This window comes from Cervus canadensis, chromosome 4 (assembly GCF_019320065.1).
Source record: "Cervus canadensis isolate Bull #8, Minnesota chromosome 4, ASM1932006v1, whole genome shotgun sequence".
NCBI classification, from domain to species: Eukaryota; Metazoa; Chordata; class Mammalia; order Artiodactyla; family Cervidae; genus Cervus; species Cervus canadensis.
Window position 1 is genome coordinate 55,847,949 of NC_057389.1, and position 26,790 is coordinate 55,874,738.

General features: G+C 56.8%; 1 protein-coding gene across 4 annotated transcripts; it reads left to right on the top strand.

Moving 5' to 3' along the window:
- Nucleotides 1-172: 172 nt before the first annotated feature.
- On the top strand, nt 173-26,588 carry PCDH1 (protocadherin 1). Of its 4 annotated transcripts, XM_043465170.1 has the most exons (6): nt 8,741-8,760; nt 8,862-9,724; nt 12,702-14,897; nt 20,236-20,455; nt 21,397-21,435; nt 22,562-22,693. In XM_043465170.1, the coding sequence occupies exons 2-5, from the start codon at nt 8,888-8,890 to the stop codon at nt 21,420-21,422; spliced, it is 3,279 nt and encodes a 1,092-aa protein (XP_043321105.1). In that variant the 5' UTR covers nt 8,741-8,760; nt 8,862-8,887; the 3' UTR covers nt 21,423-21,435; nt 22,562-22,693. The 4 variants fall into 4 exon arrangements, with proteins under 4 accessions (XP_043321103.1, XP_043321102.1, XP_043321106.1 ...); XM_043465168.1 differs by lacking the exons at nt 8,741-8,760; nt 21,397-21,435 and adding an exon at nt 173-387 and having other exon boundaries at nt 22,562-26,588; XM_043465167.1 differs by lacking the exon at nt 21,397-21,435 and having other exon boundaries at nt 8,738-8,760; nt 22,562-26,588.
- The last annotated feature ends 202 nt before the right edge of the window (nt 26,589-26,790 follow it).

A 26,790-nucleotide genomic window follows, 5' to 3' on the forward strand; every position in this document is an offset into this window, starting at 1 on the left:
GAGCGGTGCTGGGGTCCCCTCCCAGCAGAACCAGAGCGGTCCCGAGCTCCACCTCCCGGCCACGGAGCGGGGGGAGGGGGACAGGGAGGCGGGCGGGAGGCGGGCAGGCGGGCCAGGAGGGAGGGGGAGGGAGGGGGCGGGCCCGGCTGTGCGCTCCGCTCGCTGCTGGCTCCGCCGCCGCCGCCGCCGCCGCCGCCGCCGCCTCACACACTCCGGGAGCGGGAGCGCGGCGCGGACGCGAAGCCGCCGGGGCTGCTGCGCGCAAAGCCAGCCGGAGCCGAGCCTGAACCGCAGCGCCAGCCCGAGCCGTGCCGAGTCGCAGCCCGGGCCGGGGCCGGTGGCGGCTCATGGACTGCAGGGCCCGCGGCCGGCGCTGCCCAGAGTCGGGTAAGGATCGGTGGCGGTGGAGGCGGCGGTGGCTCCCGCCCGTGAGCGGCCATGGCCGGCGGGAGCCGAGGGAGGGGCGCTCGGCCGAGCGAGGCCACGGGGGCCCAGTCGGTGCTCCGCGTGCCGGGGTTGAAGTGGGGGCGTTTGGGAGCTCGTAGTGGGGGTTGCGGCCGGGGCACCCTGGCCTCTAAGGTCCGCCGCAAGAAGCCGAGCGAGGAGAGGGAGTGCTGGACTGGACCCCAGCCTAGGCGCCCTGCACCCCGGTGCGCTTGGAGCTGCGGGGATAAGGGGGCTCCGGGAGCGCGAGAGATGGAGATGGTTTGGGGCAAGTGCGCAGCCCCCAGTTGCGGGGGGCACTCCCCGAGGATGTAGCAAGCAAGGACCCTCATCCACAAGCACACACACACTTGTTGGGCAACCAGCTCGGATCACTTAGGCGCGTCCAGCTCCCCGCGGGCACCCGGAGGGCCAAACCACGGACATATGTACACACATACATACATATGTGCACACAGGCATATCTCCCGCACACCAGCGCCCGCTGGGGCACCGTCACTAGCTGAGAATCCGCTTCAGCGCCTGCACGCTCAGCAGTACGGACACACAACCCGTGGTCCTACAAAGCAACAGAACATAGCCGGGTGTGACATTCGGCGACTTGGACACACAAACGCAATCTCGTGCCCTAAAACAGGAGTGTCACGGCCACAGTTCGCCAGATGAACACTCAAAATCCAGCCTCACACACATATTTCTTTAAGGAACACACCCTAACATAAATTATGTTACACTCCTTGGCCAGAACATAGGTACACAACACGTCTTGCTTGCACCCCTCGATTGCACCCATAAACGCAGAACCTAGTGTTTCCGCACACGCCTTGAAGGCACACACCCTAACACAGCAAGTGGCACCCACAACAGCGCTTCACAGTCACAAACACAGAGTCTATTGCTTCCCGCATCTTAATACTGGATTTCACACACACCTTCCACCAACAATATCACATTACACCTTGCGGGGTATATACACAAACACACGCGCTCTGTCCCTCTCCCTCAGAGGCCAGATACGTCCTGGGAAGCCGCCGTGCCGCCGGGAGGGCCCCTAGCGCCCCTTCCCCTTATCACGATACAGGCAGTGTAAATATCGGCCCGGCGGGAACCCTAGGGGCGGGCTGGCCGGACCTGCTTCCCCGCCGGCGCCTCCCCCACCCCCACTCCCCGGCCGACCGGCCGGGTATTCCCGGAACAAGCTGGACCTGGCAGGCCGCGCCACCCCGCCTCCCCGAAGCTCCGGGGCACTAGGCCCTTTCACAAAGGGTGCCAACCTTGGGCAGTGTTTGCGACCCTCTTCGGACCATTCAGTTGCGTTCTCCGAACCACCTGGATCCCCAGCACACCTGGGTCCCACACACCTGTGTCCCTCACACCTGGGCGTCCCCTCCGCCAGGTCCCGGCTGCAGGCCAGAGTCGGGTGCGCGGGCGAGGCCCTGGGACCAGGAGGGCACGCGCGGCACGCGCAGGAGCAGAATTGGCAGGCGACAAGGACTCGCACTCCTCCCCCCCCACCTACCCTCGGGAGCCCAGACTTCTGGCCTCTGTTTCTCAGCAGTGGCCGGCGACCATTCCTTCTAGCAGGAAATATTCGGGGCGGCTCTGAGGTCTTTCATGATTCAGAGTAGGGTAGAGCCCCCTTTTCTGCCGTCCGCGAGAGGCTCGGTTTTACGAGAATTTCTCCTCCGGGCCGGGCTCGCCGCTTTGTGATTCCGGCGCCGGCTCCCTCCCTGCCCCCTCCCGGCGCCCGCGGCACGGCTCTCGGCGACGCCGGCTTGTAGGGGTCCCTAGGCTGAGACCGGGAGTGCAGAGGAGGAGGGATTCCCCGCGGCGGCCCCTGGGGCAGGGGGCGCCGGGGGCCCGCTGGTGAGGCGCATTCTCCCGGCGCCGCACTCGCGCCTCGCCTCGAGCTCGGGGAGGCCCGGCGCCGCGGGGGTGAGGGTGGGGGTGGGGTGGGGCTGGGCGAGCCGGAGGATGCTGGAGGAACTGCCGCCGTCCCACCCCCGACACTCTCTCCAGTGTCCTCTGGGAGAAGATGCCCCGAGCGCAGGGTGTGTGCCGCGAGCGCCCGCGGACCGCTGCGGTGTAGGTTGGGGTCTGCCCGTCCCGGCCTGTCCGGCTGAGTCCTGGACGTCGTGCCGGAAGATGCCGAGGGCCTTCTATTACCTGCTTTGAGCCAACCCTTGGTAGCTGCCTGGAAAGAGGGCGCCCAGAAGGTGTTTGTGACTGTCAGAGGTCTAGGTGTGTGGGGGCTAGGGGTGGGGCAAGTGTTACTTTCTTGACGTGGGGGTCTCGGAGGATTGAGATCTGTAATTATAACTAGACCCATGGAGTGGATCGAGGAGAGAGGGATGAGAAGGGCCTCCAGAGACTGCCGGGGCAGGGTGGCAGGGGAGCAGGTCTGGTTTCAGTTGTGGCTGCATTTAGTTTCTCCCCTTCCCTCCCACCCAATCCCCACCCCCAAAAGGGATTTCAGCTGGAAAGGGGCGTCTTGCTGGCAGAGGGTCTGCTGCTGTGGCTACTTGGTCAGGGGACCTGGGCTAGGTAGAGATGGTGAGCTAACTGCTGCAGAGTGTGGGTGGAAGGGTCAGGAGAGGGTCTGGGAGGATGGAGGGAGGAGCTGAGCAGGAGTCAGGGCTGGGGAGAGGAGATGGGGAAGGAGGAGATCCTCATATGGGGTGAGGGCTGCCCCTACCATGAGAGAGGATAGTTGGTGCTGCAGAGATTCTTTCAACCATGTATTGAGCTCCTACTGTCTGCCAAGGCCCATGGTGGGTGATGAGGATGCAATACGGTAGTAAGATACACAACTATCCTTGCCTTCATAGGTCTTCCCAGCTGGCAAGGGATTTGTTCACTGATTTATGAAACCAGTGAGCACCGACTGTGTGCCTGATGCTGGACATGAAATGCTCCATTTAGAGAGAAAGATATCTCTCCTTTACAATAGACCTTAATGTATCAGCTCCCATTTAATCCTCCCAAATAATTTCAAGAGGCAGGATTATTTCCATTCCACAATATAGAAATATCTTCAGAGAGGTAAAGTCACTTGGCCAAGGTCACACAGCTAGCAAGTGGCGGAACAAGGGCTTGAACTCGGACAATCTGACTCAAGAATGCAGGTGCCTGGAATCCCCACAGAGGCTAATAGAAGGTTGTGAAAGAGAAGGGAGAGGAGCCGAGGGCTGCGCACTTATTCACTGTGGGAAGCCTCTGAACAGCTCCACCCCACACAGCCCAGCTTGCTTACCCCCCTCTCCCAGATGTTTGCTGTGTCCCTCGGTGATTTGTGCCCTCCGTGGTGGTGGCTGTTTGATACAGTGCAGGGGTGGGGGTCACAGCTGATCTGGCCTCTGGGGCTGTGACATCTGCCCCTGTGTGTTTCCTCTCTGGCCACAGCATTCAGGAGGAAATGGCCCCTGGTCCCCGGGGTGGGCTGGCAGTGAAGGTTCCAGGTGACCCTCACAGCCGTCCTCTTCCAGCCCAGATGTTGACACAGATGGCATTTTCCTTGGCCTTCCTGGGACTCTGTGCGCTCCCACCTCACTGCTCGTGGAGCCTGAGAAGAATGAGTCACTGACCCTCCTGAGGCTCTGACTGCTCAGGGTCCTGGGTGCCCAGTGTCGCTAGGTGGAGGTGGGACACCCCTGCTGGGAAGGCAGCCAGTGCCTGGGCAAGGGCAGATAAGGCACTAATGGCTTCAGAGGCTGCCGTCTGGGACTAATGACTCCCTGTAACCAACCACCAGGACAAAGTTCAGGGATGGGGGGAGCAGGAGTAGGAGGGGCTGCCTCACTGCCACTCCTGGCTGTTCTGTTCTCTCTCCCTGCATCCAGGGAGGCCTGGCTCCTTCCATCCTTGAACCCTAGACCCTCTCTTTCTCTTTCACTCCTTGCCCTGCAGGTTTGGCAGCCCAAGGATTGTGTGTGTGTGTGTACATAGCAACCAGTGATTTCTGTTGATTTCTCTTCCCCCATCCAGCCTTTTCTCAACTCATGTGGGGAAGCATTCTTATTTCTCAAATCCCAACTCTTCAGCTTACTAGAGGCTCCCCTGGTGGCTCAGTTGGTAAAGAGTCTGCCTGCAATGCTGATGACCCAGGTTCAATCCCTGGGTTGGGAAGATCCCCTGGAGGAGGAAAGGGCAACCCACTCTAGTACTCTTGGCTGGAAAATTCCATAGATGGAGGCTACAGTCCATGGGGTCGCAAAGAGTCAGACATGACTGAGTGACTTCACCTTAACTTTTCAGCTTACTATTTCTATGACCTAAGGCAGTTATTCTTTCTGAGCCTTAGTTTTATCATCTGTACTATGGGAAGCCATGTAATAATAAACAGGACCCATTTCAGAGTGTTGGGAGGATTAAATGGGAAATGGATGTAAATGTAGTAGAATCTCTGGGAGTGTTAGAGATAATGGTGGTAAAGGTGATGATGACGGAAATTATACTTCATTCTTAATTCCAAAGACCTAGAGTACCTCAAGGTTGTTCCCACAAGGTTCCAGACCCTTGCTGCCTCCACCTTGCTGCCTGGGGTGTTTCTCCCTCTTCCGGAATCAGAATTCCTAAGGGTGGGGCCAGATAGTACTCATTTTAAAGGGACTCTTCAGGTACTTAAAGAGCCTAACCTTCAGCTCTTGATCCTACTCTGGGCAACCCTCTCCCAACCCCTGGAAACTCCCCCTGCCCCCAACCGTCCTTGCCTTGGATATTCCTTTTTAGTGTTCCTCCCAATCAGAAGTTAGATGCCACAATCCTTCCCTGACTCCTAAGGACTACAGGGGGGCTTCCCTGGTGGCTCACTGGTACAGAATCTGCCTGCCAATGCAGGAGATGAAAGAGACTTGGGTTTGATCCCTGGGTGGGGAAGATTCCCCGGAGAAGGAAATAGCAACTGGCTGCAGTATTCTTGCTTGAAAAATTCCATGGACAGAGGAGCCTGGTGGGCTATAGTCCATGGGGTCACAAAGAGTCGGACACAACTGAGCGACTGAGTAAGGGTGACAGCGTGAGTGAGAGAATGTGTATGAGTATTAGGAGGCAGGCGGGAGGTGGGGAGAATGTGTCACAGACTTGCTATGTTTGTGCTGCCTGGGAGGCCTGAGGGGTCAGAGCCCCTGGTTGTGACCTGAGATGGGGAAGGAAGCCCCCGAGATTGGTGCTTAATCTGTAACTCTTAAGAGCAGCTACAAATCAAAGTCACCCTGATGCTGCCAGACCATGGACCTCTGAAGTTGTAGCCAAAATTTGTGAACATTTGTTTTTCTTGGAAAAATCTGCCATGTAGTTTCATAAAATTCACTAAGGGGGATGTGACCCCAAAAGGTTACAAATTGTTGATCTGGAGAGAGTGAGTGGAGGCAGGCGGTCACTGCTTTATTTCTCCTCTTTGTCAGGTTTAAGCCCCGCCCAGCCAAGACTTATGCACGGAGTTGGTGCTCACAGTGATCCCATATTGTGTGTGTGCTGTGCAAGGGAGGGCAGAATAAGGTGCCCAGAAGGGAGTGAGGTTCTTTGGAGATAGGCGGATTTGGGTTGGGGCTTGATGGTAAGATGAGCCCAGTGCCAGGTCCATGCGGAGAGGGGAAATGGCTGAAGGATGGATCCAAATAGAGCATCAGACAAATTCCTCTCTCCTTTAAAGAGATTAAGATTGCAGCTGGGAACAAACACACACTACCCATCTGATAACAGCCTCACATGTGTTGAGCCTATTAGTGGGAGAAATGACCAGGGAGGGGCTGTGCTTGTGTAAGGAGTCTGCATTCAATGACCATTTGCTGAGATCTAACCTACACAAGAAGGGTTAGATCAGAGCCCAGGGAGTTCTCAGTGAAGTAGAGAAACTGGGTGAGGACAAGCAGTGAACACACACAAAATTCCAGGATAGGTTAGCTAAAATAATCACAGTCATTCATGAGCTGTACTGAGTCCCTACTGTACTGTGCAGGGGCTTCCCTGGTGGCTCAGTGGTAAAGAGTCCACCTGCCAACGCAGGAGACCCAGGCTTAATCCCTGGGTCGGGAAGATCCCCTGAAGAAGGAAATGGCAACCCACTCCGATATTCTTGCTTGGGAAATGCCAAGGACAGGGGAGCCCCGAGGGCTACAGTCCATGGGGATGCAAAAGAGTTGGACTAAACAACAGCAGCAGCAACTGTGTGCAGGGTCCAGGGCGAGGCCCTCAGGATGGATATACGAGTGAACAAAGCAGCAGCTCTCTTAGTTTCTGCTCACAGAAAGACAAACAATTCACAAGTTATTCCCCAAACGGCTACCTAACTACAACTGTAAGTGCTTTGAGGGAGCATTTGTTGAGTGCCCATGTACTAGGCATTCAGCCCACATGATCACAAACTCCCTAGGAAAGAGGTAGTGTTATTCCCATTTTACTGACAAGGAAACTGAGTCTCTAAATCAACTGCTCCAGCTCACAGGGTCAGGAAGTGGGCAGCTGGGGTTTGCCTCAGACTGCCTGATGTCACAGTCCCTGCTCTTCTCCATCCTACTGCCCTACACCTGTCAAATGGGTACAACCCAACAAAAGTGACAAAGAGTCATGAGTTAGAACTGTCAGCTCCACAACGACAGATTGCATCTGTCTTATTCACTGCTGTGTTCCACTGCCCAGGATAAAGCCTGGAACATTTTAAGTACCCAATAAATGTTCCCTGAAAGCATGAATGAGCACTGTAGTGAGCCCAGCTCTGGGAAGGGGCGCAGGTGGGGGCTGGGGGATGAGTGCAGGGAGCCCTGTCCCTTCCTCAGGATGCTTGGGGAGGTGGAGAACACAGGACTAGGTGCACAATATGGGGACTGAATAACACGGGCGGGCGGTGTCCCCTGCTGCACGGTGATTCATTGCCGAGGGATTGGTACGCACAATAAGTGGCTGTGAGTTGGAGGAAGGAGAGGTCACTGTGGGCTGAAGAGGCCTGGGAAGGCTTCCTGGGCGACCAGCTGCCTTCAGTGGGGTGGGTGTGGCCTGTGACAGGGCCTGGGTAGGATTTCCAGGTGCAGGGCACCTATTTCCAGGGCAGTCAAGGACCTGGGGACAGGAGATCCAGCCTGAGCCTCTGTTGAAGATGCCGGGCCAAAGACTTTGGATTTGCATAGTGGGGCTGGTTGTGGTGTGGTGGTGCTGCAGAAGAGGAGGTAGTCAAGACTGGTACTGAGCTGGAGTCTGCTGACACACAGCTCAAAGCTGAGGAGACCAGCAGAAGCAGCAAGCTGCTGTCGTGACTGCGGTGCAGCTTGTGGTTGGCTGGGGCATACGGGCCTCTCACGGGAAGGATTTGGGGGTGGGCAGGGAGAGGCAGGTGTGAGATGGGGCTGGACCGGTTAAGGCCGGGACGGCCAGGTATGAGGTAGGGGCCAGATGCACACTAGGAGACTGAACAGACATGTGGGAAGTGGTCTGGGCAAGGCTGCTCGTGTCATCAGCAGCCCTATCCCAGTTAGACCTGCTGGACTCCTAGTTTCTAAGGACAGGCCGGGGCAGCTCCCAATGCCAGTTCCAGGGCTAGTCAGCTCTGACCACTGCCCTGACCCCAGTATTGACGTCTGCTATCTTCCACGTACCTGCCCATGTTTCTCCTCCCCAACCCTCTGTGGAGAGCGAGGGTGGAGGAACTGTGTGTGTACACACAGGTGTCCATGCTCAGGGGCATGTGTGTTTGCAAGGAGGTCAGGGAGGGAGAACTCCTATTCCTCAACCTTGTTTTCAAGCCTTGGTTGGTGCCCTGTTCAAGCTGGCCCTTTGTAGGGGTGGGCACCCTGGTTAGCAGGGTGATTAGTGTCAGAAGAAGGGGGTTTGAGATGTCCTATCTCACATGCGCACACCGACTTGGCATCTCAGAAGGGATAGGAACGTGACGTCATCCCTTCTGCCTGCAGCCAACTTGAGCGGCCCTCAGCGTGGGCGGTGCTGATGATCAGGGTCTGGGGAATGTGAGGGTTCCTGCGTCTCTCTCCTACTGTGTTCATGGCAGGGGGTGGGGGGCTCCAGGTCTCGCCCTTGCACTTGCTGTCTCTCCCTATCTCAGTATCAGGGTAATTAGCATGGGTGACTAAGGCAGGATGCTGGTGAGAAGGAGGTGTTGGGCAGAGCAGAGAGCAGGGAGGGAGGGAGTGTCAGGTGGGTCCGGGCGTTCCAGGGGCGGGAACTGCTCTAGACCTGTTCCGGCGCCTACCGGCTCCTCCAGCTGGAGCAGACACTGCTGCTACACTGGGCTGTGGGTGAGACTCCGGGTTCTGGGTCCTGGAATCGGTACTGTGTACCGGGGCAGAGCTCTCTCCTGGAGATCAGTGTGTAGGTGGGAGAGAGGGGGAGTTGGGGGCAGCTCTGGGCAGCCCTCAGGGCCTGGGCTCTCCTCCCAGCTGACCACTTTGTTCTGTCTCTCCCCTTTACAGCTCTTCTGATTCTGGAGCCTGCCCCAATGGGGCCCCTGAGGCACAGCCCAGGCCCCGGGGAGCGACGTCTGCTGCTGCCCACCCTGCTGCTAGCACTGCTGCTGCTGCTGGCTCCGTCCCCAGGCCATGCCACTCGGGTGGTGTACAAGGTGGCTGAGGAACAGCCGCCCAATACCCTCATCGGGAGCCTCGCTGCCGACTACGGTTTTCCCGACGTGGGCCACCTGTACAAACTAGAGGTAGGCGCCCCGTACTTGCGGGTGGATGGCAAGACGGGTGACATCTTTACCACCGAGACCTCTATCGACCGTGAGGGGCTCCGTGAATGCCAGAACCAGCTCCCTGGTGAGCCCTGCATCCTGGAGTTTGAGGTGTCTATCACGGACCTTGTGCAGAATGGCAGCCCTCGGCTGCTGGAGGGCCAGATAGAGGTTCAGGACATCAATGACAACACGCCCAACTTCGCCTCGCCAGTCATCACACTGCCCATCCCCGAGAACACCAACATTGGCTCACTCTTCTCCATCCCGGTGGCTTCGGACCGAGATGCTGGCCCCAACGGCGTGGCGTCATATGAGCTGCAGGTGGGGCCCGAGGCCCAGGAGCTATTTGGGCTGCAGGTGGCAGAGGACCAGGAGGGGAAGCAGCCGCAGCTCATCGTGATGGGCAACCTGGATCGGGAACGCCTGGACTCTTACGACCTCACCATCAAGGTGCAGGATGGTGGCAACCCCCCACGCGCCAGCAGCGCCCTGCTTCGGGTCACTGTGCTCGACACCAATGACAACGCTCCCAAGTTCGAGCGGCCATCCTACGAGGCTGAGCTGTCTGAGAACAGCCCCATAGGCCACTCAGTCATCCAGGTGAGAGGCCCCTCCATCTTAACTGTCAGGGTGACCCACTCTACCCTGGGTCTGCTCTACCCTACGTCTTCCCTGCTTTACCCCGTGGGTGACTTCCATATAGAAACGGAAGCCCACCCCAACCTCTTGAGAATTCCCTTCACTTAAGGGCAAAACAGTCAAAATACTGCAGTGAGATCTCTTTTCCCAGCCCCTGCTTGGTGAGACTTTCCTACCACACCCCAGCAGGGGAGTGACTTTCCTCTGTCAAGCTATTTACGTGACAGTGACACAGCATAAGAACAGTGATCCCCCATCCCTGAGGCAGAGTCAAGCTGGAGAAACCTCCGCAAAGTGAAACCCCCATCCAAGTCAAATGACATTCTCCTCCCCAGCAAAGCGAGCTGAACACATGAATCGCCTTTTGTCCAAGTAGATTCTCTCCAGAGATGAGCATATCTTCCCAACCAGGGGCCCGTTAGCCAGATGAGAGTTTCCCGACTTTGCCCATCCCTGACAGTCAAATGAAATCATTTTAGCCAGGTGAGTCCTCAGAATTCTAGAAAACTTAAAAAAAAAAAAAAAAAATTCTAGAAAACTGTGCTCAGATGTCTATACATCCGTCTCCTCCCCTAAGCACCGGGCACCCGTGGGTATGGGGTGCTGGGCACAGTGGGGGGGTTGGTGGCCTCTGTTGCAGTTCTCAGCACCCCTTTCTGTGGGAACTGCCCCAGGGGCTGGCCAGCTTGGTGGGGCCAGGGCCCGGGAGGGAGCCGAGAAAGCGTCCCTGCAGACAGGTGGGTGTATCTCGTGCTGTCATCTCAGCCCTGGCCTCCTGCCAGCCCCAGAGCCTTTCTCCTTCCCCATGGGCTGAAGTTGTCTGTCTTTGATGTGAGGGAGCTGAGGAGGGCTCAGACTGCCCTGCACACCGTTAGCTGTCCTGGGAAACCATTCCTTCTACATCCCCAAACTGAAGCAGGACACAGGGGGAGTTTGGACCTTTATTTAGTGGCTGGTGGACTGGAACCTGTAGAAGACAGACTGAGAGAGAGAAGGGAGACAAACAGCCGGGGATGGTGACTAATAATAGCCTAAGTGCTGGGCACTGTTCTGAATGCATTCTGTGTATTATATAATTTAATCCCCACAGTACAAAGTAAGCATTATCCCATTTTACAGATGGGAAACTGAGCCCACAGAGATTAGGACATTTTCCTCATATCACCCATCTGATGTGTTCAGATCCCACCTCGGCCACATCCAATAGTTTGACTTCAGAGCCCATGGGTTTAAGAGTCGAGAAGTGGGATGAAGCAGGAGAATGGGGCAGAGACGAGGCTACAGGTAGATAGAGCAGAAAAGAGAGGATAGGAGAGAACCAGCAGTGGGAAAGAGGCAGAAGAACTGAGAAAGATGGGAGGGAGAGACAGAAGTCGAGTCAGAGAGAGAGGTAAGCTGGCAAGGAAAGCGGATAAGGAGGTGGGTGACCAAGCTAGAGACAGGGAGACAGACAGTGGGAATCATAATGAAAAGTCAGTGACAGACTAAGGGGATGGAGGGGCGAAGAGAAACTGTTAAGAGGAGTGAGCAGAGATCAAGTAGCTGGGAATCCTGACCCGCATGTCTTTACTGTCAGAAAAAAATCCTGATGGGAAGGAAAGACACTAGCAGTGGCCCATAGAGTGTCAGCACTGAGTTTCAGAGGTGAATGGATGGATGGCTGAATGGATGAACAAAAAGAGAGATGCATGGTATTTAGGGAGCACTTGGCACATGCCAGGCAGTGTTAGACATTTTTACAGATACCATCCCATTTAATCCTCATCACAACCTTGTGAAATAGGTTCTATTATTATCCTCATTTTATACTTTTGTAAACTGAGCCTTGAGGATGTTAAATCATTGACCCAAGGTCACATTATTGGGAAGTAGTGGAGCTGGGATTTGAACATAAGACTCTGTTGCTCTGTTCCCCAGACACTCTGCCTAGTTGCACCTATCTGGTCTCCCTGCTCATCTCCCTACACATACTGCCATCACATTCGGTTGGGCTGTGACCTAACTCCAGATCGCATGTTTCTACCTGACCAGTGCTCCCTCATGGCCATTCCCACCTGGCTCCTGTTGCCCCGTCACCACCCGTGTTTGTGTAGACTTGGGCCGAGTGTGCCTCGGCGTGGGAGGGCGTGCCCACTGCAGAGGGACAGACAGTTCATTGTCTGATGCTCGGAGCCCAGCCTGCTGCCAGCAGGCTCTGTGGCCTGCACCAGTCCCTCCTTCTTGGCTGCAGGCTCGGCCGGATTCCTCAAGTTGGTGCCTAGCCAGCACCAGACCTGGGAGGGGAAGAGACTTGAAACAGGTTTCCCCGGTTTGACAAGAGCAGTGGCCTGGTTTGGCGGGCTCCCTCTGACCCACATCCCTATCTGGCTGTTTTCAAAAAAAGCAGTCCCCTCACCTGTGGCCTCCAGGTGGGCATGTGGGTCTCCATTCATGTACAAACACACACGTACACAAACACACATACCTTCTCACATAGTCACAACACGTGTATGTTCATGCATGCCTATTATACACATATGCCATACATGCACACCATCTCTACTAATCACACATTCCCAGCTCTTCAGAAGGGTTGCAGGCCAGTTAAATTGGGTGGAAGGGCTACCCTGGTTGCTAGTTGGATCCTCATCCCCATGTTTGGGTGGACTAGTATAGAAATGATAAGTAGAGTTCAGTTCTGCCCTGTCTCATCTCTAGTAGTAAGCCTGCAGCACCATCGAGGATTTGTGGGCTGTTATCTGTGCTCTTCAGTAATATCAGCTACAGTGTCAGGAACTGGGAAAGGGCAGGGCTCACACGTGCTGCTTTTGGAAAGGCTGCCTTATTAGATTAGTCACGTCTGCTGTGCTCCCTGGAAAGGCAGCCCTGGTGTCCCTTAATTTGTTATCCCCGAGCTAACCCAGCCCTGTTTCCCTCGTTTGTCACCCCTGCCCTGTAGGTGAAGGCCAACGACTCAGACCAAGGTGCCAACGCAGAGATCGACTACACTTTCCACCAGGCGCCTGAAGTCGTGAGACGTCTTCTGCGACTGGACAGGAACACCGGACTTATCACTGTGCAGGGCCCCGTGGACCGTGAGGACCTGAGCACTCTCCGTTTCTCGGTGCTTGCCAAGGACCGTGGCACCAACCCCAAGAGTGCCCGGGCCCAGGTGGTGGTGACTGTGAAGGACATGAACGACAATGCGCCCACCATCGAGATCCGTGGCATAGGGCTGGTGACACACCAGGACGGGATGGCTAACATCTCGGAGGATGTGGCGGAAGAGACAGCTGTGGCCCTGGTGCAGGTATCTGACAGAGATGAGGGAGAGAATGCGGCTGTCACCTGCGTGGTAGCAGGCGATGTGCCCTTCCAACTCCGCCAGGCCAGTGAGACGGGAAGCGACAGCAAGAAGAAGTACTTCCTGCAAACTACCACCCCACTCGACTACGAGAAGGTCAAAGACTACACCATCGAGATTGTGGCCGTGGACTCTGGCAACCCGCCACTCTCCAGCACCAATTCCCTCAAGGTGCAGGTGGTGGATGTCAATGACAACGCGCCTGTCTTCACCCAGAGTGTCACCGAGGTCGCTTTCCCAGAAAACAACAAGCCGGGTGAAGTGGTCGCTGAGGTCACTGCCAGTGACGCCGACTCGGGCTCCAATGCTGAGCTGGTTTACTCTCTGGAGCCTGAGCCAGCTGCCAAGGGCCTCTTCACCATCTCACCTGAAACTGGAGAGATCCGGGTGAAGACATCCCTCGATAGGGAACAGAGGGAAAGCTATGAGTTAAAGGTGGTGGCAGCCGACCGGGGCAGCCCTAGCCTCCAGGGCACAGCCACTGTCCTCGTCAACGTGCTGGACTGCAATGACAATGACCCCAAGTTTATGCTCAGTGGCTACAACTTCTCGGTGATGGAGAACATGCCGGCACTGAGTCCGGTGGGCATGGTGACTGTCATTGATGGGGACAAGGGGGAGAACGCACGGGTACAGCTCACAGTGGAGCAGGACAATGGTGACTTTGTTATCCAGAACGGCACGGGCACCATACTCTCCAGCCTGAGCTTCGATCGGGAGCAGCAAAGCACCTATACCTTCCAACTGAAAGCTGTGGACGGTGGTGTCCCACCTCGCTCGGCTTACGTTGGTGTCACCATCAACGTGCTGGATGAGAATGACAACGCACCTTTTATCACTGCCCCTTCCAACACCTCCCACCGGCTGCTGACCCCCCAGACCCGTCTGGGTGAGACAGTCAGCCAGGTGACAGCTGAGGACATTGACTCTGGTGTCAATGCTGAGCTGACCTACAGCATCGCTGGTGGCAACCCTTATGGACTTTTCCAGATTGGGTCACATTCTGGTGCCATCACCCTGGAGAAGGAGATTGAGCGCCGCCACCATGGGCTGCACCGCTTAGTCGTGAAGGTCAGTGACCGAGGCAAGCCCCCACGCTACGGCACAGCCCTGGTCCACCTGTATGTCAACGAGACCCTGGCCAACCGCACGCTGCTGGAGACCCTACTGGGTCACAGCCTGGACACACCGCTGGACATCGACATCGCCGGGGACCCAGAATACGAGCGCTCCAAGCAGCGCGGCAACATCCTCTTTGGTGTGGTGGCTGGTGTCGTGGCCGTGGCCTTGCTCATTGCCTTGGCTGTGCTAGTGCGCTACTGCCGGCAACGGGAGGCCAAGAGTGGCTACCAGGCCGGCAAGAAGGAGACCAAGGACCTGTACGCCCCCAAGCCCAGCAGCAAAGTTTCCAAGGGCAACAAAAGCAAGGGCAAGAAGAGCAAGTCTCCCAAGCCTGTGAAACCGGTGGAGGATGAGGATGAGACCGGCCTGCAGAAGTCTCTCAAGTTCAACCTGATGAGTGACGCCCCCGGGGACAGTCCGCGCATCCACCTGCCCCTCAACTACCCACCAGGCAGCCCTGACCTGGGTCGCCACTATCGCTCTAATTCCCCACTGCCTTCCATCCAGTTGCAGCCCCAGTCGCCCTCCGCCTCCAAGAAGCACCAGGTGGTGCAGGAACTGCCGCCTGCAAACACATTCGTGGGCACCGGGGACACGACGTCCACGGGCTCTGAGCAGTACTCCGACTACAGCTACCGCACCAACCCCCCCAAATACCCCAGCAAGCAGGTAGGCCAGCCCTTGAGGCTCAGCACGCCCCAGCCCCCACCCCACCCCTACCACGGGGCCATCTGGACCGAGGTGTGGGAGTGACGGAGCTGGTGTCTCGGACCTGCTCTGCTCACCAGCCCTAGGCAGTGGTGGGAGGTGGAACCAAAGGTCAGGGAATACTGGGACCAGCAATGACCCTGCTGCCTCACCCAGGCTTGGAGGGCTGGGCCCAGTGAAAACAGAGGGTTCGCTCTGTGTTCCCCCACCCACTGCCCCTCCCCACTGGGAGAGGCCTGTGATTTGTTACATCCTGGGACAGGACCAGATGCTGGGTCCTGCAGGTGGGGGCTGATGGGCAGGGGAGCAGAAGGGTTTGGAGGCAGACACGCAGAGGCAAATGGAGAATAAGTCTCCTTCAAACCTGGGTCTCTGTCTGAGACCAGCCATGGGTGCTTCTCTAAAGGGGAAACAGGGAGACCTGGGGTCCTGGTGGGTAACCAGGTGGGGATTCTGTCAGGGAGGGGGGCCTCCCCTTTTGTGCCTTCTCTGTGTACTGTGTGTCACCCTCTTCCCCACCCCAGACTCCTGGGCTGGGCCCCCCATTCCTCTTCCCCAGTCCCAAACACTTCCCCCTCCTGATAATAAAGTTCTCTATTTTTGGAGTTTTGGTTTCTTATTTTCCTGGAAGTGAGAGAAGAAGTGAGAGAGACTGGAAACAATCCTTTGTCTGGAGGTCCTGCCTCAATGTCCCCATCCCTGCTCTTTGTCCCTCCCCATGTCCCAGACCTGTACCTCTCTGCCAACCCTATCTTAATTGATCACCTTCCCCCCCACCCATGACAATGACCGAGTCCATGTCTGAGTGAAGCACCCTTCAAATGGAGCTGTCCAGCAGTGTATCCCTCTCCTCATGGTTGTTTTTTTTTTAAAAAAACAATATTTATTTGTTTAGGCTGGGCCAGGTCTTAGTTGTAGCATGTGGGATCTAGTTCCCTGACCAGGAGTCGAATCCGGGGCCCCTTGCATTGAGAGCACAGAGTCTTGCCCACTGTACTACTAGGGAAGTCCCCCTCCCCTCAGGTTTGTGAGGCCTCCTTGGGAATGATGCCCTTCATTAAGAAAGCGGGTGGAGAGGCACCCAAGTCCTGACCTTTCTCCACTGGCTAAGACTTGACCTTTCCCCTCTGTGCACAGAGGGGAGTTGAGCAGTTCCCAATAGAGCTCAGACCAGAGCAGCTGGTAGGGGTAGGTGGAGTGCAGTCTGGCTGCCTCAGGTGAAGGCATAGAACCTCTTAATTATACTAGGCACCTTCCCTAGAGGCAAGATCTTCCCAAGTCCCTTTCCCAGCCTCTTCATCCCAAAACCGCTCAACACCCAGCAATTAGCCTGCTTTGCCCTGTCTTCCCACCAGGGTCACCAGCCCGGGCTGCCGGGAGGGAGGGCCCAGGGAGAGGGGAGGGAATCCTCCAGTTCAGCGGACCAACCTGCTCTACGCCCCCACTGCTGACCCAGGCTGAGGCACCCGATATGGCCCTCTCCCTTCCCTTCCTTCAGCTCCTTGCTCTGGCCACCCTTAGCTGCTAGCTCTCATTCACTCTCTCTCTCTCCGTCTCTCACTTCTTGCTCTCCTGGGTCTGCCCTGTCGCTGGCTGTGCCCAAAGAGGAGGCTAAAGTCAGAGTGAGGGGACTCAGGTCCTGGGGGAGTCTCTGAGGCCAGAGGCAACCTGTGTCCATGGTGACTGAAGAGGCTTGAGACACTCCCAGGAGGTCCAAGGCGCCAGCTCTCTATTCTGACTCTGTCCACAAACTCCCCAACGCCCTTGGGCACCCCCAAAGTAAAAATCCTGGGGGTTTTGGAGGAGTGGGGCATGGGGAAGTGAAATCTGGTTTCATCTCATTTCTCCTGGACAAATAAGCATCTCTAGGGTGACCTCCAGCAGCTCCTGACTAATCGTCCTTTCTCTTGTTCCTCTCCTTGCTGCCACTGCCTCTCCCTCTTTCTTCTGTTCCTTTAGCTCCTTCATCTCTTTTTCTTTCCCGAAGTCTGAGGGATTATCCTTTACTCGGCTCCAGACCAACCCGGGGATGGAGCCACATCGCACATTCGAACATAACCAAGTCAGGACACCGCTGTTATCATCAAAACACATAGGCTGAATCCCTACTGTGCTCAGCACTGTGCTAGACCCTGAGGAAAAAATGGTCATATTTCTACAAGACATACAAGTGACAAGATGAGGCAGTTGAGAATCTTGGTGTTGATTCTCACCAGTGAGAATGCCACGTAGAAAAGCTTTTCCCAACTTGTTCTGCCACTACTCGCTTTCGTTTTTTTTTTTTTTTTTAGTCCTTACCAGGTGCAACGTACCATGCTAAGGATTTTATGTGAATTAGCTCATTCAACGCTCATAACTCTTTGTGAGTAGGTCATTTTACAGAAATGAAAACTAAGTAGCGATGGAGTCAAATTCAAATCATCAGGAGATCTGGTTGCCAGAGTCTGCTATTTTCCATTATGCACTTTTTGACTAAGTTCAGATTAACCTAATAAAGGCTCTGCAAAGTTCTGCAAGAAGGGAGAAACTGTTAAGCTTTGTATGACTCTGGGTTTTCCAAATTTATTTGACCATGGTGTCCCCTCCCTTTCTTTGAGGCATGTAGTATGAGAAGACATGGGAGTGGGCTCCTGAGAGGGGAATGTGCACCTTGAACCAGCTCTTCCTGAAGTGAGGAGCAGGAGATGGACGGGAGGCTGAGCCGGTCCCTGGGGCAGGCGTGAGTGTCACCGCTGGAGGCAGGGAGAGGGCAGAAAGGGGATTCTGAACGGAATGGAGGATGGAATGGGGAGCTAAGACAGGAGATTGGAGGACTGCAGGCTATAGAGGACATAGATGCCTTGTCAGAAGTTCCTTAAGAGGAAATGGGAACCCCCGGAAGCTCTTGAATTTTGGATGAACTGAGTTTTAGAAAGTTCACTGGAGTGTATGGTGGATTTAAGTTGGTGGAGGTGAAGGTACAGGACGGAACTTCTAAGGTCTAGGCAAGGATGATGGCGAAGGGAATGATGGATGGATGGATCAGGCTGACATTCTGGAGAAAAGACCCATAGAACTCAAGGAATAATTGGATATGGGGTAGGGGTGGGGAGTGAAGGGAGAGCTACCAAGACTTCCAGATAGATACCATCCTTCTGAGTCTGGATAAGGGGGATAATGGTAAGATCATTGCCCATGCAGAAGCTGACGGAAGAAAAAGAATTTGGTTTCAGGCATGTTGAATCTGAAGGGTCCATGGGGACACCAACTAGAAATATATAGCAAGTGTCTAGAACTTCTGGACTAGGGTGTTTGAGACAGATTTTGGACATAGGCTTTTAAGACTTATTTATTTATTGGCCAAACTGCACGGCATGTGGGATCTTAGTTCCTCAACCAGGGACTGAACCCTACTGCCTCCTGAAGTAGAAGTGTGGAATCTTAACCAATGGACTGCTGGGAAGTCCCTAGACTTTTTAAGATTTGATGATAGTCATAGAACTATAGAGAATATTTAGTATTGAGTGTGACCCAATCCTCCATTTTAAAGAAAAGCATCATAGAAAAAGACCAAGTAATGTGTGTCCCAGGAAGCAGGATCGCAGCCTTGGATTACCAGGCACAGGTTCTGCAGGGAGGGAGGGCTGCTGGCTAATGTCTAAAAAGAAAACTGTGAAGAAAAAAACACTTGATAGCCAGGCTACTCTGTGCCTCCCAGAGCTCATAGAACCTATCATCAGGTCAGTTTGGGAGATCTTGTCTGTTACCACCCAGACCTTTCAGTGTTTTGGATCCCAACATGGATCTCGAGAAGGGTTGTCTGTGCCTGAAGATGGAGTGGGAGGCAAGGTAGGAAGGCAGCTCCCCGTGCTGACACCCTCCCCCACCCCAGCTGCCTTGAATGGGACACAAATTGTGTGGGGTATCAGGAGGGTGGGTCTGCAAACCTGGGCCACCCTCCATCTCGATAACCTCCTATTGAGAGTTTTAAGAACAAAGCAGCACAAAGTCAGAGGATCAGAGGGAACCTGGAGACTCATCAGCAGGGCCCTGGGCATGGGCTGCTCCCACCCCTGGCCTCCAGGGGCCCTTGGTCTTCGCTCTCCACAACTCCTAATTTCTGGTTGGCAGGAGAACCAGTGGCAGTCCCAGGTGGGTGTTTGGGTGATTGGTTGGTTATGCCAAGTGCCAGGCTGAGGTTGCCAGGTTCCTGGGATGATCATTAACCCATGGCAAGCAGACAGAGCTGCTGGCTGGGAGCAGCCTGTCACTGTTGCACTTCCCCGACCCCAGCTTCCAGTCTAAATCCTGACTCCACCAAGCTAGCAGCCCCTCCCAGAAGCTCCTTCCTGTTTCCTAGAAGGAGTCTCCATCTGAAGCCAGCCTTCTGAATCCCTGATGGATGCCGGCCCCTCCCCTATGCCCGGGTCTCCTCCTGGGCCCTGCCCTCTCCAGTTAATCCTGTTTCCTGATGTGGAGGGCTGGGGAGTTTCCATTGTTCTGCCACCCCACCCCCAAGGTGCCCTGGTTTGTTATCAGGCTCCTTTTCCTTCTTCCTTCCCACCTTTTTCCACTCCCAGGCCTCTCAAGGGGAACAAGTGGGGACAGGGGCTGAGGGGGAGAGGACTCAGCAGGGAGTCCTGCCTATGGCACTACAGACCAGGGGGCATTGCAGACCAGGGGTGAGGAACAGAAGCTCAGAAAGCGATTAGCAACCCCACTGGATGGAGGCAGTAGGAAGTTACGGAACAATGAGACAGGTGAGGAGCTGGAGTCTGGAGGCTGCTATTTGGAAGTTTAGGGAACTGTTCCGGTATTGGTGAGCTGTTTTGGAATGAGGAGTGTGTCCTGCTTTCAGGGAACTGTTCTAGAAACTGGAGGCTTGCTGGTGTTCAGAGGCTATGCTGGAATTAGGGGAGTTGGCTGGTATTGTGCTATTTTGGTGTTGGCTGTCTGGAATGAAAGTGAGGCTGTGCCAATACTGGGAAGCTGTGCTCTAACAAGTGGTTTTACTGGATTAGGCTTATCGTTGCTGGCCTGGGGGCTATCATAACACTGGGGCCTGTGCTGTGTTGGGACTTCCCGTGTGTGGTCCTGGCTGTCCTGGGAGCTGTCTTAGAATGAAGGGCAGCCCTCTATGAAGGTGTCTGCTTTCTGGGGGGCTGTGCTGTGCTGGGGGTCTGGGCCTCTTCTTGGTTGCTGCTGAGGCCTAAAGTACTAGAAGCTCTGGGGGTAGGCTTGGCTGGGGCTGCAGCCTGGTGTGGTGGTGGGCCCGTGGGGCAGGCTGGCCAGCCAGCAGTGACGTTTCCTCTCCCCGCAGTTACCTCACCGCCGCGTCACCTTCTCTGCCACCAGCCAGGCCCAGGAGTTGCAGGACCCATCCCAGCATAGTTACTACGATAGTGGCCTGGAGGAGTCCGAGACGCCATCCAGCAAGTCATCGTCAGGGCCCCGACTGGGTCCCCTGGCTCTGCCTGAGGATCACTATGAGCGCACCACCCCTGATGGCAGCATAGGCGAGATGGAGCACCCCGAGAACGGTGAGGGGCATTGGCATGGTCGGGCACCCCAGGAATCAGTAGAAGCCTGAAAACAGTGACAAGACCTTACGAAACAGCCTCCATCTCTTGAGCTCTTCTGTGGTCAGCAGTAATCACTGGGCAGAGTGCTTTCTTGCATATATTCATTGAATCTGCATAACCACTCTGATCTGAGAACTTTATTGTGCCCACTTTACAGTGGAGAAAACTGAGGCTCAGAGAGGTTGAGTCACTTACCCAAAGTCATATATAGGAAGTGACAAAGCTGGGAAGGATTCAAACCTAGGCTTCTCTCATTCCAAAGACTTTGCATTTAGCACTACTCTATATTGCTTCCTGGGAACAGGGACCCCAAGAATGGGGGCTAGAGGGCTCAGGTAGTGGTGAGGGAACCTTGAGGCAATCTTTTGACGTAATGAGGGTCAGAGGGCCTTGAGGAAAGGTAAGGGACCCTGGATGCTCTAAGGAGCCCAGAGAAGGGTGTGATGGTCCCCTGGGGGAGCAGGAGATGGTTTGGCGGATGAGAGGGGTGGTGGGGTTGGGGAGGGGAAAGTCTTGTCTGGGAGAGGCTTGGAGGGTGATGACGGAAGTGAGGTCTGGGCGGGAGCAGCGTGGGGACAGATGGGGGATGTGTTGTCAGAATGTATGGATGCAGTGCGTGTGTGTGTGAAGGCATCTGTGGTGGCCCGTGGTGGGGAGCCTAAATCAGCTTGCCCTTGGGATAGACAGACTCTCCAGCTTGGAGCTGTCCTCAGGTCTCGCCCCCTCCCTCAGGCCGAAGTCCCGAAGCCCCCCAAAAGATGAAAGGTTCCACACCTCACCCCGCGGGCACAAGGTTCTTGTCTGACTCCCAGGCCCCAGGTCTCAGAGTGTCCTCTCTCCCCACCCTGCCCGTCCATGCGCGATCTCACGCCCGTCTCGTCCTTTTTGTGCCCGCGCAGAGCCGGCTGGCAGGAGCAGGCCCTGAGGCGGACTGCCAGGTATGTGGGAGCTGCTCTGGGGTCTGGGGTCTGTGGGACTCAGCCCAGCACCCAGCCCCGCCCACCCAGTGCCCGTGCTCTGCTCCGTGCCATGCTGGGTCCCCCACTCTGCCCTGAGCTGAAGAGCCTGGGTGCTCTGAGGGTTAATGACGGAGCTGTCCCCTTCTCACCTGGCACTGGCAGGAGGCCAAGCCAGGGTGGGTGGTGCCAGGGGAGCCCCCACCCCAGGTGGTGCTGCTCAGTCACGTCCCTGGCGGGGGGTGGGGGGGCGGTCACCGCCTGGTGCTGTCCCCAAGAGAGGGCGGGACGGGGGCAACTGTGACAGGAAGTGCTCCAGGCCCAGCCGTTCCCATAGAGACCCCGGGTGCCCAGCAACCACACCGGCTACTGCTGATGTCAGGCGGCCAACTCCTGTTCCCGTGGGTATTCTGGGCAGGGAGCCGGGACAAGGCCAGGGGTGGTGGTTGCTGTAGGGGCCAGAGTGAGGTGGGGTGGGGCTGCATGAGCGTGCTTGTGGCTATGTGAGTGTGTGCTTCTACGGGAACCCCTGGCTTTGTAGTGGGGCCTTGCTGTGCTGGGGTGGGGTTCCAGGACAGCTGGGGGCATGATGAGGCTTGAGGGGGCTCAGAAGGAAGATATGTGCCCACCTCTGTCTGTGGATAGAGATGCCTGGTGTAGATTTGTGCATCCATGCCTACCTGGGGGGAAGGCTATGGGTGTGTGTGGGGAAGGGGGTGACAAGGGAGAAAGAGATTGTGTTTGTAATGAGGATGGGGGTTTCCTCATCCCTATCTGAGGGTAGATGTGCATGTGTCAGCCTGCCTGGAGGTAGATGACAGAGTGCATAGATGGGTTGTGTGTTTGTGCACCTGTCTGAGGGCAGATACAGTGGGTGTGTGAGAAGAGCTGGAGGATGGAAGAAGGAATGTGTCTATTTAAGGATAGCCTGTGTGTGTGAGAGTGCACGTGCCATGGATGGTGGGAGGGTGTGTGTGCCTGTGAGCTTGGTGGGCAGGAAGGGGTGTGCACTCTTGTTCCAAGGCAGAGTGGAGGTGCTGTTGGGAGGCCATGGAGAGAGCCCTGGGAGGCTGCCCAACCTGAGGACCCTCCCCTTTCTTCCCTGCAGACCTGCGCCCTCTGCCTGACGTCGCCATGACGGGCACCTGTACCCGCGAGTGCAGCGAGTTTGGCCACTCCGACACGTGCTGGATGCCAGGCCAGTCATCTCCCAGCCGCCGGACCAAGAGCAGCGCCCTCAAACTCTCCACCTTCGTGCCTTACCAGGACCGAGGAGGGCAGGAGCCTGCGGGCGCCGGCAGCCCCAGCCCCCCGGAAGACCGGAACACCAAAACGGCCCCCGTGCGCCTCCTGCCCCCCTACAGTGCCTTCTCCCACAGTAGCCATGATTCCTGCAAGGACTCGGCCACCTTGGAGGAAATCCCCCTGACCCAGACCTCGGACTTCCCACCCGCGGCCACACCGGCATCTGCCCAGACGGCCAAGCGTGAGATCTACCTGTGAGCCCCCTTCTGGCCGGCCGGCCACCCCTTCCCCAGTCGCCGGCCAGCTCCCAGGTGGGCCCATTCCAGGGTCCCCGCTCCTGACTCCTCCAGCGTGGACTTCCTGGCCAGGGCCCTGAGTGGGGGGTGGGGTACTGGCCTCATGACCACGCTGGCCCTTCCCCCATGCAGGGTCCAGGTCCTCTCCCCTCACTTCATCCCTCAGACCCTAGGGAGCCCCCTCTTCCTCTTTATGGGGCTCCTCCCAGCTGATGCCCAAGAGGGCTCCTCTCTGATGACTAGGCTTCCTTCCCTCGACTTCCAGGGAGCACCCCCTTACTTTGGGCAGATGGTAGAGTCAAGGGCGCGGGTAGCACACTTTTAATTCATTGTTTCCCGGATGGCCGACCAGGGCGGGGATAGGATGCCCCCATTCCAGCCCTGCAGCAGGGCTGAACTGGGGAGCCCCCCTCCCTGGGAACTCCCAGAGGAAATTCAACCGCCAGGGGCTCCCCGAAGGGCTGTTGTTACCAAAGGTGGGGTGGGGATGGGGGTGAGAGTGGGGCGGAGGCCTTGTCTTCCTGTACTGCTCCTGGGCCGGCCACCTGCCTGCCACATGCCCATGCCTGGTCCCATCTGGGGGCCCCCCCTTCCCCACTGGTCATGCAGTGTCTGTATATAAGGACCTTGGAATGATGTCCCCATTTCTGCCTGATTTGCAACTTTTCTTGTTGATGTTGTGTTGTCTTGGGGGACCCTTCTGGGGGGGACCTGCCCTACGCCCCCTCCTCCCTGCCGCAGTGCCCCCCACCCCAGGCCTCTATTGTTCCATGTTGTAAATACCCCTGGGGCCATGGTGGGATGGGGGTGCAGGCCAGGGAAACAAAGGGTGGGTGGGGGTAAGGGTAACATTCGCCTATCAGCAGAGCTGGGCTTTTATTTAATTTTTTTTAAGAATACAAATCTCTATTTTTTTGGAACTGTTACGCTGTGCCCTGGTGGGGGGAATCCCCGCTCTGGCTGGCCCCCACATCCAGATGAGCATCACAGAGGGGCCCTGAGGCTGTGGGGGGCAGCTGGACAGGGGTGGGATGACTGTGCCTCTGGCCTGGTTGGGTGAGTTGGGAGCAGGAAGGTTTGCTCAGGGGGTGGCTGGTTGCTGCCCCCAATAGGGGGTACCTGCACCCTGCCCCCTCTCTGCCCCCCACCCCCAGCCCCTGCCATGACTGACCCGTCAGCCTGTAAAACCACCATTGCCTTGATCTCAGGGGGTGGGAAGGGCGCCTCAGGGCACCCTGGGCTCCAGGCCCCCTTCTTCCAGTTGGGCTTCCCTTTGCCAGGGTCAGGGGTCCCATGGGGGTGGGGAGATTGGGGGGCAGAGAAGCCCAGTCAGCCATGATGAGGTGGGATTCTTTTCTTCACCTCAGGGGGCCAGGGTGTGAGGGGCATCCTGCAGAGCCTCCGTCTCCCACTGTGGCCATCTCAAAGCCTCAGTCCCCCTTCCCTCCAGAAACCCCCACTGCCTTGGCCCATACCTCTCCAGCTCCCCAGGGGCCCAGGCTGGGAGGCTGGAGACTCAGGGTATGGCCCTTGCTTGACTTCGTCTAAGCTTGGGGGGGTCGGCCCAAGGGTGGGAGGGGTGGGTAGAGGCTGCTGGGTTGTCTGGTGCCTTTGGGAGCTGTGTTGCTGGGGTCTTGACTCCTGTATCCCCAGAGACCCCACCTCCACCCCTGAAAGCCAAGGGGCTGAAGAATCACCTAATTCTCTGCTCCTTGCCCCTAACTTGGCTTGGGGTAACAGTGCTGGGAAGGAGAACATTGTTAGGCTGGTGGCCCCAGCATCCACAGCCCTTCTATCGAGGGCAGGGGGTAGAGTGGGCTGGGATGGCAGCAACCAGGTCCAGGGATTGGCCAAAGGCTCCTTTCCCTCGGAGAGGCCCAGGAGGTGGGCTGGGGCTAGTTAAAGAGACAGCCCCTTCCCCCTGCACAAACGGGGCAGGTGCAATAGTGGTGGAGTTGGTAACATGAGTTGCCCAGCTGGTGGGTCAGTGGCTTTGAGGGCTGTCCTGGGTCCTGGAGTTCAAGATTCTGGCAAGATTGTATGCGGCCCATTTGCTTGGTGGAGAGGGTGGTCCAGACAGGAGGCATTCCTGGGGTCAGCAGACTCGCCTTGGAAGCCCCTGGTGGCCTGGGCACCCTGCCCTGGTCTTGGAGGCCCCTGAGCACTAAGTGGAAGGGCAGAGGAGCACTTTGCACAATGGAGAAGCCAGAAGGAAGAAAGTGGCCCAGGTGGCCAGGAGGGCTGAGAAGCACAGAGGAGCCCTTCCCATAGGCGAAGGCAGAGCCCCTAGCCCCCTGGCTGGGGTCAGGGCTCTGAGTCTGTCACCACCTGGGCACTGGAGAGGTGAAACCAAAGGTGGGCAGGGGGTGGGTGACAGCACCGGGGACCACTCCCATTGGTCCTAGGTCTGTGAAGCCCCTCCCCAATGCCTTGTGTCGCGTACAGTTTTATGTACAAATAGGCGACATTTGGCCAGAGGAGACCCCGCTCAAACCCAGCCTGACCCAGTCAGTGTCTTCCTAGAGGGGACCTAGTCCGTCCTCACCCCCTACTTCAGAGCATGTCTCTTGGTAGGGGGAGGGTATACGGGGACATACTTCTCTCCTAGGGTCCCTGAAGCGTGTCTCACATCCCCAGGGGAGAGTCTCTGGGGCATCCCTCACCTCTGGGGGCTCCCTAGGCCCTATCTCTCCCCTTAGGAGTCTCTGGGGGGATATGTATTCCCTCTGGGGACCATGGGAGCATGTCTCCCCCCTACCCAGGCTCTCTGGGGAGCCTGTTTTCCTCCCAGGGTTCCTGGGAGTACTTAAGGCATGTCAGTCTTGGGCCATCTCTCTTCCCAGGGAAGGGGGCTATCTCTGAAGCATGTCTGGGAAGAGATGTTTCTGGCCCTCCCGCACCTCTCCTCCGGGGGTGTCTCTGACCTGCAGCACTCGGGATGAGACTGGGCAGCTCTAAGTTGTCTTTTCTCCTAGGGGCGCTGGGATACCTCTCTCTCCTGAGGGCCCAGGCTCTGGAGCCATCTCTTCCCTGGACGGGGGCTGTCTCCTGGTGTTGGGTTGGCTTGTGTTAGCCAAGAGAAAGCCTCTTAGGGGGCGTCTCCACGTGGGACTTCTCTGGGAGGGGGGACTGTGTCTCGCCCATGGGGTTTCCGGGCGGTGTGTCTGCCCGTGGGGAGGGGGAGACTGTGTCTCCTCGGGTATCTGAGTGGGGAGGGGGGCCGTGTCTCTCTCGTGTGTTGGGGGGGTGGGGATCAGGGAGGGGGGTTTTGGGCGCGTCGGGTGCCCACACTGGGGTCGTGTTTCTCTTGGTTCGTGCCACTTCCCACCGCCTCGCTCCTCCCGGGAAGGGCCCCCGCTCCGCCCCCACTCCACCCCTGTCCCTGGCGCTGCGAGCACAATCCCGTTGATTTGTAATGATTTCTGTCTCTCTGTCTTTCTCTTTCTCTGACCGCCCCCCGCCCCCCGCCGCGAGCATGCGCAGGCACCGCCCCTACCCCTCCGGTTCGGTTCGTTTCCGGTTTGTTTGCTGAGCTGTCAATGAAAGACCCGTGTAATTATTCCCGAGCTTTACAATAAAAGTGTGAAAACCGGACCCCACTTGGCTTCTTCCAGCCCCTTGGGTCGGCGTCCCGGGGAAAGTGGAGGCTAAATCTGGGGTAGCGACCTTGGAGGGGGTCGGGGGACGTGAATGGGAGAAGAGGGAGCGAGATCCATAATGGCATTAATCGGCGGCACGCAGGAATGGGGACAAGAGGACGGAAACTGAGGGCAGATCTACTTCGTACTCCAAAGCC

Bases quoted from the DNA above. Each gene is read 5' to 3' on its own strand.
- PCDH1 (XM_043465168.1), top strand. From the start codon at position 348: ATGGACTGCAGGGCCCGCGGCCGGCGCTGCCCAGAGTCGG. The intron at 388-8,861 runs GTAAGGATCGGT...TCCCCTTTACAG, and splicing joins CCGGCGCTGCCCAGAGTCGG to CTCTTCTGATTCTGGAGCCT. The intron at 20,456-22,561 runs GTGAGGGGCATT...TCTTCCCTGCAG, and splicing joins GATGGAGCACCCCGAGAACG to ACCTGCGCCCTCTGCCTGAC.